Source organism: Hyperolius riggenbachi, chromosome 4 (assembly GCF_040937935.1).
Source record: "Hyperolius riggenbachi isolate aHypRig1 chromosome 4, aHypRig1.pri, whole genome shotgun sequence".
Classification (NCBI taxonomy): Eukaryota; Metazoa; Chordata; class Amphibia; order Anura; family Hyperoliidae; genus Hyperolius; species Hyperolius riggenbachi.
This window is the reverse complement of record NC_090649.1, coordinates 218116607-218134758: the sequence shown is the minus strand read 5'-3', so window position 1 is coordinate 218134758 and position 18152 is coordinate 218116607. Positions and strand designations below refer to the sequence as shown.

General features: G+C 42.2%; 1 protein-coding gene across 6 annotated transcripts in view; it reads right to left on the bottom strand.

Moving 5' to 3' along the window:
* MCPH1 (microcephalin 1) overlaps nt 1–18152 on the bottom strand; it is a 664091-nt gene that overhangs the window by 330447 nt on the left and 315492 nt on the right. For all 6 annotated transcript variants that reach the window (XR_011031423.1, XM_068281351.1, XM_068281349.1 and 3 more), the window contains one exon: nt 16241–16403. Coding sequence is in view for 5 of the 6 variants with exons in the window: in XM_068281351.1 (XP_068137452.1) it covers nt 16241–16403 (163 nt within the window). In the remaining variant the exon portion in view is untranslated. The remainder of the gene's footprint in view (nt 1–16240; nt 16404–18152) is intronic.

Sequence of the window (18152 nt, the reverse complement as noted above, 5' to 3'; positions counted from 1 at the left end):
CCGGATGGAACTGATCAACCTCTAGCAAACGGATGCGTGAGTACTGTGAACCCCATAAGAGATTTTGCCTCTCCCTTTCTAGCTCTTTACAAGAACTTAAGCCCACACTGGAAGCATTGATCTGAGGTGATCTGAGCCAGACTCGAGCTATGGGCCTCTACGATATCTGTTATTCTCATAAACTCTACATCTTATCGAGACCCCGAGTTCCATGAACACATTTGCCCTAATGGAGGTCTCGGCCACAAAGGCTTCTTACTTTATTTACCCAAGTCCCCCCTGCTCCAAACAACGTAACACTTTATTTATGTGCGCTTGTATATTATTCCACCTGAAAAAAGGTACCCTAGCATACAACTACCATTGGACACTAGATGGTGCTGCAGGACTACAAATGCTCTATTATTACGTTTGAAAATTTTAACATACTTTTCCTCCACAGGATGTCGGAGAAGCTGGGACAGGCAATGCTGTCCCCCACAAATGGTCAGAGCTGTCTGCACTATTTTATTGCTCTCAGCTCTCACCATTACCTTGAGGATGTTCTCCTCTATCCTAATGATCCATACTGTTATTATTACTGTTAAGCCATGTTGGCTATTCATTTTAAATGTTTCTAAAGGTTACATGCAGGTATTAGTCACACAGGTTGGCCAAAGGGGGTGGCCCGAGGGGGGGAGGGGCGGGGCCCTGACTGACATCTCAATACTTACCAATAGAGACCCACATATGCACTAAACCATGACCCAAGTTAATATACTATCACACAACGCAAAGGGATTAAACTCCCCAACTAAAAGAAGGAAAGCCTTTCTGGACTACCAAAAATGCAGCCCGGATATACTATGTATCCAAGAAACGCATTTTACTAAAACTTCATTCCCCAAATACTACCATTCCCTATACCAAAGACATTATGTTTCTTCAGCCAACACCAAACATAGAGGGGTTCTTACGCTACTCAAAAATTCACTGCCATTTGTTCTTGAAAATACTATAAACGATGACGAGGGAACCTATATAATATTGATTGGCACTATCCAGTTGCGCAAGCTCTGTATAGTTAACCTGTATGCTCCACCCGAAACTCCAATGAAACCTATTAACGAGATTCTCAAACACTTAGAAAAATACCCAACTCACTCTATTATATGGGCAGGAGATTTTAATATCGCTCCCAACCCAGGCCTAGACAGGTCACAACAACCCCCCTCATCTAAACAGAAACAGCTCGCCAGATCACTAGGTAAAGTCCTCAATGACTACCATCTGGTAGACTCCTGGAGGGAGCACAACCCTACTCTACGTAGCTATACATTTTTCTCCACTGCGCACCACAGCCATTCCAGGATCGATACAGTCCTCTTATCAGCCACCTTAATTCCTAACCTAATATTTGCCAGACACATGATTGGTTCATGGTCTGACCATGACATGGTCTGGACGGCCTGCTCCTCCCTGACTACCCCAATTACACGCCCACCATGGAGACTTAACGAAAGTCTGCTAACAGATAATGAGGTTGTTCTGGAGGTGGAGGAGCAACTAACAAACTACTTCCAAATAAACGATACGGGCCAAATCAAGCCTGATACTCTCTGGCTGGCCCATAAGCCAACTATACGAGGCCATCTCATAAAATTAGCCTCACAAAAGAAAAAGTCAAAAACAAAAACTCAGCTTAATCTAGAGCACAAGCTCTCTCAACTTCAAAGAGCTCATGCCTCCTCTCCCTCCAGATACCTATATAAACAAATAGTGGACACACAAAACCAGATAGACATCCTTCTCTCAGCACGAACAGAGAAAGCCATAAGATGGACCAAATCAAAAAACTATGTCCAATATAATAAGCCTAACACATGGTTGGCTAGAAAGCTCAGACAAACTCACGCTACCAATAAAATCTTACAAATTAGGAACAGAAAGGGTGAAATCACAGCAGACCCCCTCAAGATACACACAGAATTCGCCGAATACTATAAATCCCTCTACTCAGCCAACATCCATAAACAACAGCCCCTTACAACCAATACATTCTTCCAAAACCTAAAAACACCTGTCCTGAAACCTGAAAGCGCGGCAGCCCTAAACCTCCCAATATCAGACATGGAAATATTCCTAGCCATCAAAAAATTAAAAAATGGAAAAGCCCCTGGCCCTGATGGCTTCTCAGCTATTTACTATAAAAAATTTAAGAAACCTCTCATACCCTACCTTAAAAAGATCTTTAATTCCACCTTAGAAGGAAAGACCCCAGCTCCAGAATTCCTACAATCTACAATAGTAGTTATCCCCAAACCAAAACGAGACCCTCTCGACATTAAAAATTTCAGACCGATATCACTCCTAAACCTTGATTATAAAATACTAACAGCAATATTAGTGGCTAGGCTAAACAAAGTTTTGAGCTCGCTTACTCATAGAGATCAAGTGGGATTTGTCCCACTGAGGCAGGCCCCTGATAACCTAAGAAAAGTGATTAATCTACTACATATTGTCAAGGCCTCTAAGACACCATTTGCCTTGCTCTCCCTCGATATGGAAAAGGCCTTTGACACTATAGACTGGTCATTTATGCACACCACCCTGGCTAGGGCAGGTATCGGAGGCTCTTTTTTAAACGCTATCAAGTGCCTATATTCTAACCCTATGGCCCAACTTAAATTGCCCACTGACTCTCCCATTTCGATCCCTATCCGAAGAGGCACCAGGCAGGGGTGTCCCCTGTCCCCTGCCATCTTTGCACTAATTATAGAACCCCTTGCGAGCAGAATCCGTTCTTCTATGGACATACAGGGCATTAAAGTTAAAAATTCAGAATACAAAGCCAACCTATTCGCAGATGACCTCCTACTAACCCTCACATCCCCGCATACCTCTATTCCAAATCTACTCCAAGTAGTCAAACAATTTGGCCAACTCTCGGGACTTATATTAAATGTCAACAAGTCAGAGGTCTTATTTAATAACTTGTCCAAAAATAGCGCAGAGGCACTGGCCACAAAATTAGGACTTTCCTACCAATCAAAATACATTACATACCTAGGTATAAAAATCACAACCAACCCAGCAGATTTATATGCTTTAAACTATAAACCAATCTTCTCTGAGCTGAAGGCGGACCTAACAAAATGGAACTCCCCATCAATTTCCTGGTCGGGCCGCATCCACTCTGTACGGATGAACATACTACCAAGGATTCTCTATTTATTTAGAACCCTTCCAATACAAATAACCAAGGCCTCCCTTAAAGACTTACAAACCTCCATCTTTAAGTTCATCGCGAACAATAAAAAAAGCAGAATCAAACAATCTATTATGTTCCTCAATAGAGAGAGGGGGGGCTTGGTGTTCCTGATTTATACAACTACTATAGAGCAGCTCAAATTGCCCAATTGGCTCAGCTACATGCTTCCCACAATAGACCTCTCTGGGCTGACATTGAGAATGACCTACTAGCCCCAATTGGCCTGGCCGCTCTTCAGTGGTCTACACACCTCTCATCCGCGAAATATAAAAAACCCTCGCCCCTAACGGCCCATTCATTATTCCTCTGGCAAAGACTGAGATTCACTAAAAAGCTACAATCTGAGGTCCCAAAACAACTCCCAATATTTGGGAATCCTGATTTCCCACCTGGATGGGAGCCTCACCCCTTTCAATGGTGGATAAACCACAATTTTATCAAGTTGGCAGATTTCCTAGTAAACGATCGGCTCCCAGGGTGGACCGTATTCTGCTCTCACACAGCTTTCCCCCCCAGGGAATACTTCAGAGCCATACAAATTTACCACTTTATAAAAGGTATAGCGAACAAGACATCCCCTATCCCAAATCGTACTACGTATGAACACTGGTGTGATCAGAGGCCTCTTGAGGGAGGTCTTATATCTTACCTATATTCGGTGTTTTCACAACCTTTAGAGGCCGATAAAATTAAATCAATGAATGCATGGGAAGAAGATCTGGGCCAAACTCTCACTATAAAACAATGGGCCAAATGCTGTCTTACCTTAGCTAAAGGAAGTAATTATTACTCACATATCGAAACTAACTTCAAAATATTGCACCGCACCTACATTACCCCCCAAAAACTGCATATCATACAGAAGGATAAGTCCCCCCTTTGCTTCAGAGGTTGTGGACAGGTGGGGGACCTTGCCCACATATGGTGGTATTGCCCTATAGCAAAGAACTTCTGGGCACGAGTGGCCTCCGCCATAGGTACAGCACTTGAGATAGATATATCCCCAGACCCCCTGCAACTTCTGCTGGGACATAAGCCTCAGGGGTGGAAATATCCGCAACACAGATTAGCCCAACACGTTGCTAAGGCGGCCCGCCTCCACATTGCCCGCCAATGGCTTAAACCCTCTCTATCATTTGAACAGGCAGACAATACCATAATGAACATTCTTATCTCAGAAAGACTCCTAGCAATAATCAACGATACAACCTTGGCCTTTACCCGAACCTGGCAGCCATGGCTCTTGGCTTCGAACTCCCTTGGCCTGAGGTCCTGCGCCCTCTCATTTTAGGTGCTATCCCCCACCCTACGGTTGACCCTGCAGCGAATAATGTCAATGCCTGCATCTCCGGTTACTGTTTATTGATAATTGTTGTACTGATTATATGACAGAATGCCCTATGTTAAGGGTTAATTCAAAAAAGCTGTAAGTTTTTCATTAAAATTTTATTCAATAAAAAACTTTGAAACTAAATGTACACTGCGGGGTTGTAAGGCACAGCACAGAAAAGGCATGTGTGTTTAGCATATATGTTGTGAACTGCTTTAAAACCCAGTGCAACAGATACAATGTAAAAGGGCCTTCATTCGGTAAGGAAGAGCAGAGAATAAATGCAACAACCTGAAAAACAAACAGATTTTTTTTTAGATTTGAGCTCAAAGAAGTGAGAGCATCAGAATTCTAATGCCTTGCTACACACAAGATGCAGAGCTGTAGTCTATCATTTTTCTCAAGACACATCTCTGTTCACAGTTAATTTTTTGAAGCATTATTTTATATAGTGGACTAAAAGCACTATAGTAAAACACTGCATAGCGCATAAAACTAAATTCCATGTGATTGTTGCCCCTTGTTTAAATGCAATTCCCATGGTGCATCACATCAAGACAGTGGGCGGTGCTAAGTAAATGTGAAAATCTACCGGTACGGTAGAAAATCACTTCTAAAGTCATGAAATGTGGCAATACCTAGAAACATCGAGACAAGGAAACAGCCACTTCCCTCTGCTACATCATATAGAACACTATATTATATAAGATACATGTAATGTTCAGCAAAAAGAAAAACAAGAGAAAGTGAAATACCTGAAGGTCAAAACTTGTTTATATTTTACTTGTAAAGCCATAAATATTTCCAACGTATACTTTAAATTGCACAATTTTCATAGTGTTTACTTTACTCTAAAAGCCATTGAAAAGATTAATATGGAAGTGATGATGCAAGTGGAAGAGCCAATGTTATGTGTGGAAGAGTGTCTGCTGACTGATGCAGCCCTCGCGTTTTAAGCTTAAAGACAGTTATTTTCTTGTTGCATACTTCAGCTACAGGGATGAATGACAAGGAAAAAAGGGGTCCCTAGGTAGCAACTAGCATTTAGCAAACCTTGACACTCTTAAGCAGCAATAGTTACAGAGACATATAAGAGGTGGAAATGAAAACGAGGAAAGAAAACCGTAGCAAGTCAAGGAACTAAATTCTGAATAAAATGTCAACATGTTTGTAATCAAGGGATAATAAGAGAAAAATATTTGGAAAGGTATCTAGGATATGATAATTAGGGATGAGCAAGATCAGTGTAGTAAAAAGCAAAAGTGTCTCAGCGTGTGTGGTCGCGCAGACTGTGGCAAAAAGGGTATCACGCTGATACGTGATGAGGTAACGTACAAGTGTATACACAAACAGTAGTACGTAAAGCGTAGTCAGGATCAGGCCGTAGTCGTACACAAAGTCAGAGGTATCAAGGTACAGAGTAGCAAGGCAATATCATAGTCAATAAACAGGCAGAGTCATACACATAAGTCAGATGTCAGTCATATAGTAAGGATCAGGCAATAACGAAGTCAGGGACAGGCCGAGTCGAACACGTGTATCAGATGGCAGCGGTACAGAAGGACGAGACAAGAGCGAGGTCAAGAGGCAGGCAAAAGTCGGTACACAGATAAATATACAATAAGAAGTTACTTCAATATATTTCGATAATATATAATATAACTACAAAATACAAGACTGACTAGCTAGAACACATATATTGTGCATCTACACAATATATTAATGTAGCTCTCGAATCTCACTAGCTAGGCCAAGAACCAGCGAACTGATTAGTATCAAGGCCAACAAGCAAGTGAATACTCTGGCCTTAAATACCCAGGATGCAGAGCACAAGCTAAGCCCCCAGAAATGACAGCACCTCCTGCAAAAAGGTGTCAGCTGATGACATCACCGCCGACACCCTATTAGACACGCCTCCTCAGCCTATAAAGACAGCTCTAAGCTGCGCGCGTCCTGCCAGAACCAACACGCCGACCCACATCTATAGGGGAGCCGGAGACGCCATCATTCTGATTCACGTCTACAGGGAAGCTGGGATGCCTTTGATCAAAGAGGAAGACAAAGCGTGCTCCAGCTGCTCCAAACCATCAGAGCAGCTTGCAGAGACCACACCAGGTAGGTTTGTCACAGAGGGTTAACTCACTGGCTCATATATGCAATTCACTTTTTCTCATGAGTTTTCACCTAGGTGATATTTTCATTGTAATAATATGCCTTTTAAACCGCCAACAAGCAAGAAAATACTAAAAAAATAATTTTTATTGTACTTTTCACCAACTTTTGGGTAGTTTTTTAATTGTAAAATGCTGAAAAGTTGTTTTAAAGCGGTTTAACACCCAGCATTACAACTTTGCTTTAAAAGATTGCTTACAGCTTACAAACTATTATGCCAGATTTTTTTTTAAGCAGAAATTCACTGAATGGGTTAAACATGACATTTTAGTGTTGGATTTAACTAGGAATCCGCATCCGTTCTTATCTTTTAGTTACAAATGTATCTTTATTTGGAATACAAATAGACCTTTGAAAAGCCTGCCGGGGAAGCCCTCTTTGTTCTCTCAGAGCAGTGTTTGTTTGTTACATTGTAGATAGATACATTCAGGGCCGGGCCGAGGCATAGGCTGGAGAGGCTCCAGCCTCAGGGCGCAGTGTAGGAGGGGGCGCAGAATTCATTCAGCTGTCATTCTTAATTGTGTTTGAAGCAGAAAGAAATAAGAAAAGGGGATACATGGCAGTGACTGCAAGCCAGATAACTACATATTAAGGTGTTGGGGAGGTTGTGGGCCCTCTTAGTCTAATAGCAATCAGTGTGTGATGGCTGGGGTGGGAGGGATGGAGGGGCGCACTTTGGTGTCTCAGCCTTGGGTGCTGGAGGACCTTGTCCCGGCTCTGGATACATTTGTAACTAAACAAGCAAGCACGGAGGAGGATTTCTAGCTAAATGCAGCACTAAAATGTCATGTTTAATCCATTCAGTGAATTTCTGCTAAAAAAAAAAAATCTGGCATAATAGTTTATAAGCTGTAAGCAATCTTTTAAAGCAAAGTTGAAATGCTGGGTGTTAGACCACTTTAACTTGTTGCCGACCACATCACGCCGATGGATGTGGCTGCGGCGGCAGTCCCAGGACCACCTAATGCAGACGGGTGTAAAGTCCTGGGGCGGGAGCTCTGCTCCGTCATCAGCCTCCCAGCGGCGATCACTCTAGGAGACTGTTAGACGGCGCAGGGGTGATCCGTGGTCATAGGCTGAAGCCTATCACAGCTGATCACAGTGATTGGCTGGCGGGTGGAGGGGGGATATAGTAAAAAAAAAAAAATAAACACATTTATTTAAAAATAAATGACAAATATTTATCAAAAAAACCAAAACATCCAGAGAACTCTGTTGGTGGGCAGAAAAAGGAGGGGGGATTACTTGTGTGCTGAGTTGCATGGACCTGCAACGAGGCTTTAAAGCTGCAGTGGCCCGATTTGCAAAAAATGGCCTGGTCTTTAGGGGGGGCGTTTAAGCCCGTGGTCCTCAATTGGTTAAAGAGAAGAGGAAAATAATCTCCTAGGACATTGTTTCTCAACATTTTATTGGTATGTACCCCTTTTAAAACCCTTTACTCACCAAGTACCCCCTAGCATAATAAACATTATCACAAATACCCCTTGACAAATATATATTTAATCATAGTACATGATAACTGGTTCTAAAAAATGTCCAAGCATTTACCATTGCTTTTAACTAGTTAAATAAGTATTATTTTTTAAAACTCTAAATCTGTTATTCTTTGTTAAGTATATCAAGCCTAAGTACCCCCTGGAACCATCAGAAGTACCCCCTGGGGTACGCGTACCGCACGTTGAGAACCTAGGTCCTAGGAGATAGCTTAGGAGAAAAAGTTAATTGCATATGGGCCCCTGTCTCACGAAGCTGCGATTCATGCTTCTGTCATCCATTCCGACACTTCTGCTTAGGCAGCTTGAAGCCAGTAAGATGGAAAGCAGCATGCAACACAATGGCTATAAGTGGAAACATGGGTAAGGTAACCCTCCCTGCCACAGTCCACTCCCCCCATACAGGCCAAGACAGTTTCTCTCTTCATGAAAATGATCTCACGCATTCAAAATCATAATGTATCCAATGAATGGAAATGGAGGAAAACTAGAGTTAACCAGGATTTCCTACAGTACAAGACTAACCTGCTGCAGTTGCACACTGCCCTTGCTCAAGCTCATTGGAGCACAAGCTTCCAACCCCTGGCGTCTTTTTGCCACTTTCAACTTCCTGCTTAAACCCACCCCCCACCCTCCATTTCCTCCCTCTCTGCCACAGATTTAGCCACCCACTTCACCCCAAAAAAATTGTCTCCATCCATCAGTAAATAGCCAATCTTTACCTCCCCTCCTTGAATCTCTCCACTGGCTTCCTATCCAGTCCAGAAACAGATTCAAGATACTGTGTCTGACCTACAAATCTGTCCACAAAACCTGTCCAACCTACATTTCCGATCTTACTCAGAGGTACACACCTAGCCGCTCACTCCACTCTTCCAATGAACTTTGCCTGACCGCCCCCCCCCCCCCGCATCACCCAGTCCCATGCATGCCTCCAGGACTTCTCAAGAGCTGCTCCAGGACTATGGAACTCCCTACCTCCATCCATTAGGGCAGCCCCCTCCAACATCTTCAAGAAGGCCCTCAAAACTCACCTTTTCACTCTGGCCTACTACCCCTCACAAGTGCTCTAAACACACAGCTGAACTCTGGTCCCCTACCTTTCGTGTCCTTACCTCTCCCTCTAGATTGTAAGCTTTTGGGCAGGGTCCTCCTCCTTTTGTGTCCTACCTGATCATGCATCGCCATTACTGTGAACCCATGCTATGCATCTGAGTGAACCTAACTTGCCTAATCTCCATGCTCCCATCCAGTGACTGACTAAGCATTACCTTGTACTCATACTGTGCTGCATGATCTGGTCTTTTTTGTATTCCTGTATTGTCATTTTGCTGTATGTCACCCCTAAATATTGTCTGTAACCTAAACTAATGTCCAGCGCTGTGTAATATGTTGGTGCTTAATAAATAAATAAATGTATAAATCCAAAAAGCATAATAGTTTATAGTCCCTTATTTACCCAGATTATATAAAAAATATGCTTAGAGGGCATTCTACTCTTTAGACTTATCAGCCACCACTGGACCACACCGTTCTGGCACCTTAAGGACTAGAGCATTTTTTCACTGCATGATCAATGTAATTAGGTCACAGTGTTCACAGAGTTAGGAGCCAACAGTGTTTTGAAGTCATTAGTGTCATCAGTGGCAGTTCGTGGGATTGCAGTCAGACCCACTGTAGTTAAATTTACAATGTGTAAGGCTTAAACACCCACAAGCATGGCAAAGATTTAATTGTGCGTAGCCCCAATTGGTTAAACTAATTATGCTCTGTTAGATGCTGCTTTCTCCAGTACACATAGTAGCATCTGAATACCGCTGAACATTATTGCTTCCATGCCACAAGCCCCCAAAAAACATAAATAAAACCAGTGGTTAAGTGGTTCATGTCCTGATTTCACTTGTGGCTAGAAGGGGTACACTTCTGTTGGCAATGAGTAAATACAATAGAATAGCATAGAGTTATGGATTACAGGCAAGAAGTCTCTTTAGGTTTCAAGCCAGTGTCAGCTGGCATACACAGATGTCTCAAATATGAGTCTCAAGTCAGTGTTCTTCAAAGCTGCCCCCCTGATATAATGAACATGACATCACCTAGCCAGCAGCAGGATAGGAAGATTGTATCATACATGGCCACCTTAAACTGTGATTTCATACCCACTACTTCTTTAAAAACTATAGTATACAACATAAGCACATACATACATACATACATACATATATATATATATATATATATATATATATATATATATATATATATATATATACTACAAGACAGAAATCCGAGAATTCAGAGTTAAGCGATACCCTTATACCTGGAGAATACACTTCTTCATTTAATTAACATTAGAGAGAGAGACATGATAGATGCTCTAACATGGCTAGAAAAAAAACCCTGTAAGCTCGTGTTTGGTAAAATGCTCCCATGTGTCTCTTACTAGTTACTGGAGGATTGAGCAGTAGTTATATTTTGTTTCTGCTCAGAGAGAGACCCCACACTCAGAATCATATTGGTGGGCCTGAGGCAAGACATTATGGGAATGTGCTTTGTACTCTGCTGTAAGACAGTATAAGACGTGAATTGTTGAACCAAAGACAGTCCTTAACCACTTAAGGATAACAGGCTACCCCTTGACACCCCCCCCCCCCCCCGCAGATACCAGGCTATTTTTTAAGCGATCTGCAGCTTTATCATCTCGCTGCAGAGCCATACAACTGCGCACACAGATGGACCCCTCCTTTCTGCCTACCAAACGAGATTTCTGTTGGTGGGCTCTGATCGCTGCTGGCATGTTTATTTATTTTAAATAAAAATGTGTATTTTTTTTTTATTTTTACCTTCCCCCACCAGCCAATCAGGGCGATCCTCTCTCATAGGCATCAGCCTAGGAGAGGGGATCACATTTGGAGCCTCTCCAGGGGACAGCTGAGTGACAGGGCCGTAGATCGCAGCGCTGTACAATGTAAACAGACAGCGGTTTTGCTGTCTAACAGTCTGTTAGCGGTGATCGCTGCTGGCAGACTGTTGAGGGAGTGGAGCTCCATCAGTCAAGCGGAAAGGCTTGCAATCTCCACCCCAAAGACTTGCCACCAATCGGTGTTACACGGTCCTGGGGGAGCCACCTTGCGTCCGCCGATCGGCGTTAGGTGGTAGTAAGGTGGTTAAAGTGGAGCTATAGCAAGCTAATTAATTCTTCCACATTCTAATTAATGTGGCTAATTAATTCTTCCACATTCAAGGTGCTCTCTGATGCGTACATGTAGACACTAGTCTCGTCAAACATCACTGTGAAGGTGCTCTACTACAAACTATATAAATGAATGAAGGTGAAGGTTAAGCTTCCTCTTACTATAACTGCAATAAATGTGCAGCTTTACTGCATGGCTCCCACCATCCGTACCACAGACCTCCAGTGTACATTACATATTCAATGGGTCCTCTTCTCCTATAGAGTAATATCAACCTGCTGGATCTTCTTTGTGAGTATCAGACCCAAAGCTCTTTGTCCACTGCCTTCTGGCACACAGCGCACCCCCCCCCCCCCTCTCTTAAAATGCCATGGTGTTTCTCTATCTCGAATAGAGAAAATATCATGGCTTTTTTTCAGCAGGGGGTAGGGCTACATGTTAGAAGAAAGCAGAAACAGAGCCCTCAGATTCACAAAAAGAAGACCCAGCAGGTTATTATAATTTTATAAGAGAAGAGGACCCATTGAATAGGTAATGCACACTGGAGTTCTGCTTTAAAAGGAACCCAAGGTGAGAGGGATATGGAGGTTGACATGTTTGTTACCTTTTAAATAATGCACATTCCCGGCAGTCCTGCTGATCCTCTGTCTCTTAATACTTTAAGCCATAGACCCTGAAAAAGCATGCAGATCAGATGTCTATGATAAATCTGCCAAGATTAGCTGCAAGCTTGTTAAAGGTGTGTGATTTAGACCCTACTGACCAGAGAAATCAGCAGGACTGCCAGGCAACTGGTATTGTTTAACCAGTTAATGACAACTTCAAATCCTCCCCCCCCCCCCCAAAAAAACACTTGTAAAAAAAATCCGTTTTAAAAAAAATACATAAATAGTTGCCTTAGGTGTGAGGATATATGTGGTGATGATGATATGTACGGTAATATGCAGAACATAGCAGCCATATTGTATCGCGTGTAAGTCATATTTTCACCTTTTCTGTCTGTGCAATGTGTATGGCTGAAGGAAGCTGCTACTTGAGTTTCTGTATTCAGTTCCTCTGGAAGTGGACGCTGGTAATTGGATCTGCTGTAGGCCAGGAAATGGCTTATTAGGCAATAGCAGTTAGGTCCTTACCTTTGATCTGCTATGAAATACTGTATCATATGTGTATGTCTGCTAAAGCCAGTCTGGCTTTGGGGGAAGCTGTGATTGTCTGCATGAAAGTATGAAGTACGTTAGCATTCAGATACTCTGGAGACTGCGGCCGCCAGCAAGGATACAGGTAATTGGGTAACAACACTCTATTCTGTCCTGGATCTGCAGAACAGGTGTTGCACTGCTTTGAACTCTGTATGTGTAAACAAGCCAATATACAATCAGACTGAGTCTGGAAAGATGAAGTGTTTGAGTTGCTTTGAAGTCTGCAAAGTTCAAAAGTGGGACAGGAAAAACCTTGGAAGTTGCATATCACAGCCAGGAAGCCCTTACTACAGAAGTCCTTTTTGATGTGTGTGTTACAATACAATTTTACCTGTGTAAATTAGATCTATAGGGAGATGGGAAATGTCTGGAAAGTTAATTAAAACTAGTTCCTCCCCTTCCCAATGGGCTTGCAGCCTCAAGGCATATCTCCCAGCATACAAGGCAGGGCCAGATGCCTAAAAATCATCTTCTCTGGAGGGTGGCGCATAGCTAGAGATGATCCTGAGCGAATTAGAACATTCGTGTCCCTCCACGGCCCAGTTGGACATTTGCGCTGGTAAATGTTCAATTTCTGTTTATTCCCGTTTTATTTTTAAGCAACCTGTCTTATTGTGTATCTTTGCAACTTTTAGCTTTGTAATTGTTACTATGTTTTTGTAAATCTTTTGTATATATTATTTCTGCATTGTTCCACTTTTTTCTGGAATATTAGAACTTTTTTTTAATAAGTTTGACTTCTGATGTATTAAACCAGCACATAGCCTAGAAAGAAACTGCAGTGTAATTTACGTTACAAGTTCAGTGCCTGATTGTGCCTTGCTACTGTACGATTGTATTGTGTGTGTGGCATTCCCGTGTTTGGCCTAAGCGCAAAGCTGACCCAAATACGGAAATGCGGACTACGTGCAGATCACTCGACAGCAGAGTGGGAATCGTGGAAGGGTCTAGCAGCAGCTAGTGGCGGCAGTGAGAAGTGCTTTGAGGGGCGACAGCCTTGTTGTAGCTTCAATAAGGCTGCTACCCTCTCGATATGATCAAACCCGCAGTCGTGAACCGTATCTGCAGGCATGCCGCAGGGCCGGTTCCCTACATAGGGGCTTGTAATTATGGACCAGACAAAAAAACAAAAACAGAAAAATAACACCTACAATATATACACTCGCATATATGCTAAATTTTTGACCCCAAATAGTGGCCCAAGAGTGAGGGTCTCGGTTGCTGCACCTGGAAGAAGACGCACATTGAAGGGGAAGGGGGTTTCTGCACATGGAAGAAGGAGATGCACATGGAAGGAGAGCTGAGTTTCAGCATCACATGTCCGGGGATTCCTTTCTTCTCTGACGCTCTCACTGTGTCTATCTATGATGCCATCTAGTGGCATCTTGAGACACAGGGAAGAAGGGAATCCCTGGACATGTGATGCAGATACTCAGCTCCCCTTTACCCGCAGACAGCATTGCGGGGCCCCGGACATTTGACGCTGGCACGCGGCACTCCTCTAACCGACATCATTACAGGGGCCACGCCAGCCTGGACTGGACTGGTAAGTGAACGCTTCACTGCAGAAAGCTCTGCAAATCACGGGGGTAGGGGGCAACTCCCTCCCCTTCCGTGTGCATCTTACTTTTCCATGTCCAGCACCCCTTTTCCATTACATGGGCATCTCCCTCTTCCATGTGCAGCAACCCCCTTCCCCTTCCATGTGCGTCTCCTTCTTCCATGTGCAGCAATCTCCTTCCATGTGCGTCTCCTTCCATGTGCAGAAACCCCCTTCCCCTTCCATGTGCGTCTTCTTCCAGGTGCAGCAACTCCCTTCCCTTTCCATCTGTTGCACCCTGTTCCATGTGCAGCAACCCCCTTCCATGTGCAGCAACCACCTTCCCCTTCCATGTGCAGCAACCACCTTCCCCTTCCATGTGCAGCAACCACCTTCCCCTTCCATGTGCAGCAACCACCTTCCCCTTCCATGTGCAGCAACCACCTTCCCCTTCCATGTGCAGCAACTCCCTTCCATGTGCAGCAACTCCCTTCCAGGTGCAGCAACTCCCTTCCAGGTGCAGCAACTCCCTTCCAGGTGCAGCAACTCCCTTCCAGGTGCAGCAACTCCCTTCCAGGTGCAGCAACTCCCTTCCAGGTGCAGCAACTCCCTTCCAGGTGCAGCAACTCCCTTCCAGGTGCAGCAACTCCCTTCCAGGTGCATCTCCTTCCAAGTGCAGCAACCCCATTCTCCTTCCATGTGCATCTCCCTCTTCCATGTGCAGCAACCCCCTTCCATGTGCATCTCCCTCTTCCATGGGCAGCAACTTCCTTCTCCTTCCATGTGCATCTTATATGCGGGTCAATGACTTTGTCCTGCTTTCTGGGGTAAAAGTTGGGGGGGGGGGTCGGCTTATATGTGAGTATATACGGTATATTTCCAAATACTATATTGTCGCGATACATTGTGATAGGGACATAATTTAAACAGTTTAATAATCCGGACAACTGGGCAAATACAATGTGTCGGTTTTATCCACAGGAGAATGTTTAATTTTAAAACTATAATGGCCGAAAACCGAGAAATAATTTTTTCCATTATTTTCTTATGTTTCCCTTTAAAACACATTTAGAATAAAAAAAAATTCTTAGCAAAAGGCACTACCCAAAGAAAGGCTAATTGGTGGCGAAAAAAACGAGGTATAGATCATTTTATTGTGATAAGTAGTAATAAAATCATAAGGGAATAAAAGGGAGGAGCACTGACATTTAAAAATTGCTCTGGTCCGTTAGGGTAAAAACCCTTGGGGATGAACTGGTTAAAAGGAAATAAATACGGCAGCTTCCAAAGGTTTCACGCCTTTGGTTCCTTTTAATGCTGAACATTGTGAAGTTATGTTATTATTCCCATATCATAGCCTTATTTCAAGTGATTTACTTTGTTTTTTCAGATTTGAAAAAAATATAACAAGTGAGATTTTTACTCGAAGGAACTAGCAGGACCCTTAATCTGTTAGTACAGTTAAGCTTTAATAGTCCTTAAGGTGGCCACACACCATACAATGTTTTTAATATCTGTTCAATTTAAGAATTGCAATCAATTTTTCTGACTGATTGTAACATTTCAAAAATATGACCAATGTACCACACACCTATGTTAAATTTTTCCCCAATTATGATAAAAATGATTGGAAACTCTGAGAAAATTGCATGGGTGTGTATATTAATAAATTGACAATCTAACACACACCATACAATCTTTAGAGAAATTGAAGAAAAATATCTGGCATTCTGGATAGATAAAAATCGAAAAAAAACGGGAAATCCGATCGGATTTTTCAGTCGAATGGAAAAAAAAAAAGCTTTCGATTTTTTCGGGAGATCCGATCGTTTTTATCGAATTGCCGTAAAATCGGATCATTTTACTGTATCGTGTGTGGCCACCTTAAGTAAGAGGAGTACCTCTCCTCAGAGTAATAGTAAGTTATTGCTCTCTTTCACCATGCTGTCATTACTGACAGCTACACACACCTGTTTGATCATTCAGCAAAAATGAACCCATGCGTCAGTCACGTTTCCCTTACCCACACGCTATAAAGAAAACATATGGACCATTTATTACGTACCCAGTCATAGGAAACGATCCAACAACCTCTTGCAATTCCAAAGATAATATTCAAAGTCCGTCGTGGATTTCCAGAAATGACATGAGTGGTGCTTTCACAAACTTGATCTGAGAAAGTGAAGCCTCCAAACTTTTTCACAACTTGAATTACTGTATTTTGTTTCCTAAAATAAAAATAAAGTACTGGCATATAAGAAATGTACAGCTTAGTTTTTAGCCAAATCCGTTATTAAATGACTGCAAAGGTACTTTAAGAAAAATGAAATAATACAGTAGTGTCCCAGTTATCTGGGACTTTAGCAACCGGCAGTCTCACCTAACTGACAAAGATTGCTGGGAGTATTGACAGAAGAGAAGATCAATTTGTGAAACAGAGCCCTGGGATTCACAAAAAGAAGACCCAGCAGGTTATTACAACTTTATAAGAGAAGAGGACCCATTGAATAAGGTAATGTACACTGGAGGTCTGCTTTAAAAGGAACCCAAGTTGAGAGGGATATAGAGGCTGACATGTTTATTTCCTTTTAAATAATCATCTGATTATCTCGATAACAAAGCAGTCAGCTTAGCACCCCTGTTCTGGCCAATTATTGCAGGAAGTCTTCTACCACACACACTTTATGCCTTGGTTATCTTTATTATTCACTTCCACATTCCCATATCATACCGTTTGCCAATGTCCTCTGGCTGACTCAAGAGCTCAGCAAGTTAAACTCCCTGTTGGTATGGATGAGCATGACTCGTCCAGGGAAAAATAGCTGAAACCGGTATGGATGAGTCAGGGTGATCCAGCAGTTCTAAGGCAAGTTTCTGTTTTTATTTCACATGCATTTTTCAAATTAAAATTCACATGTGGATGCTCTGGAAACCTGCTTGTGAAAATTCCCATAATGTGAATTTTAATGTGACAAAAACTCAAGTGAAAAACCACATTTACTGCCAAAGAGTTGTAGAGTAGAAATATTGTGGCCTGGCAAAAGGGGAAAATTCAATTAAAATTTCTTTGACATGATTTTGTGTTTGAAACTTTTATTAAACTGGACCCTTGCTTGATACATTTTGGTAAGTCACAAGCAAAAATTTCATGAAAATTAATTGAACTGCTTTTTTTCACAAAGATCCAGCAGAAATTGAACACCAGAGAAGTTAATGGTGTTTTTGCGGATCTCCGCTGTCTGTCCTGCAAATATGTATGTGGGGGCATGCTAACAAAATAGGAGGCTGCATTATGCTCTACTATAGCATTGAAATGGAATCAAGCACATACTTACATACAAATCACGATACATTATCTCATTGTAGACAGATGACATTCATAGTAAGTTGAAGACACAAAGCATACTTTAAAGAGACTTCAGCAACTACGTAATTTCATAAAAAAAAATAGCTAACCCCATACTCATTTCAACTACAGTCCGCCACTAAGAAGTATCTTAGTACACCTGATCTCATCATCATCAAACTTCCTAAAAGACTAAATCCACAGAATAACTGATTAGTTATCTTACAATGTCTAACTGTATCTCACAAAAAGGGAGCACACTTCTTAAATGTTCGTAAATATTTTATTATAACTTTCATGGGCCAACACTGAAGAAATTACGCATTATTACACATATTATTTATATACCATAATAGTGTAATGCTGGGTACACATCATACAATTTTCTGTTAGATATACCTGCCAGATCGATTTTTTCCAACATGTCTGATCTGAATTTCGATCGGTTTTCCGATCTTTTTGTTTTTTCTCAAAAGTTTTTTATTGGTTTTGAATATAAAAAGCGGTAAAACAGTGCAATATCAAAGTGTGTTTTACAGATAACCACTTAGTGCAAATTTAAGTACAGTTTGAGGTACAACAGAATCTGCAAAGGCAGAAAATATTACATGTAGAAACATTATGGACATCA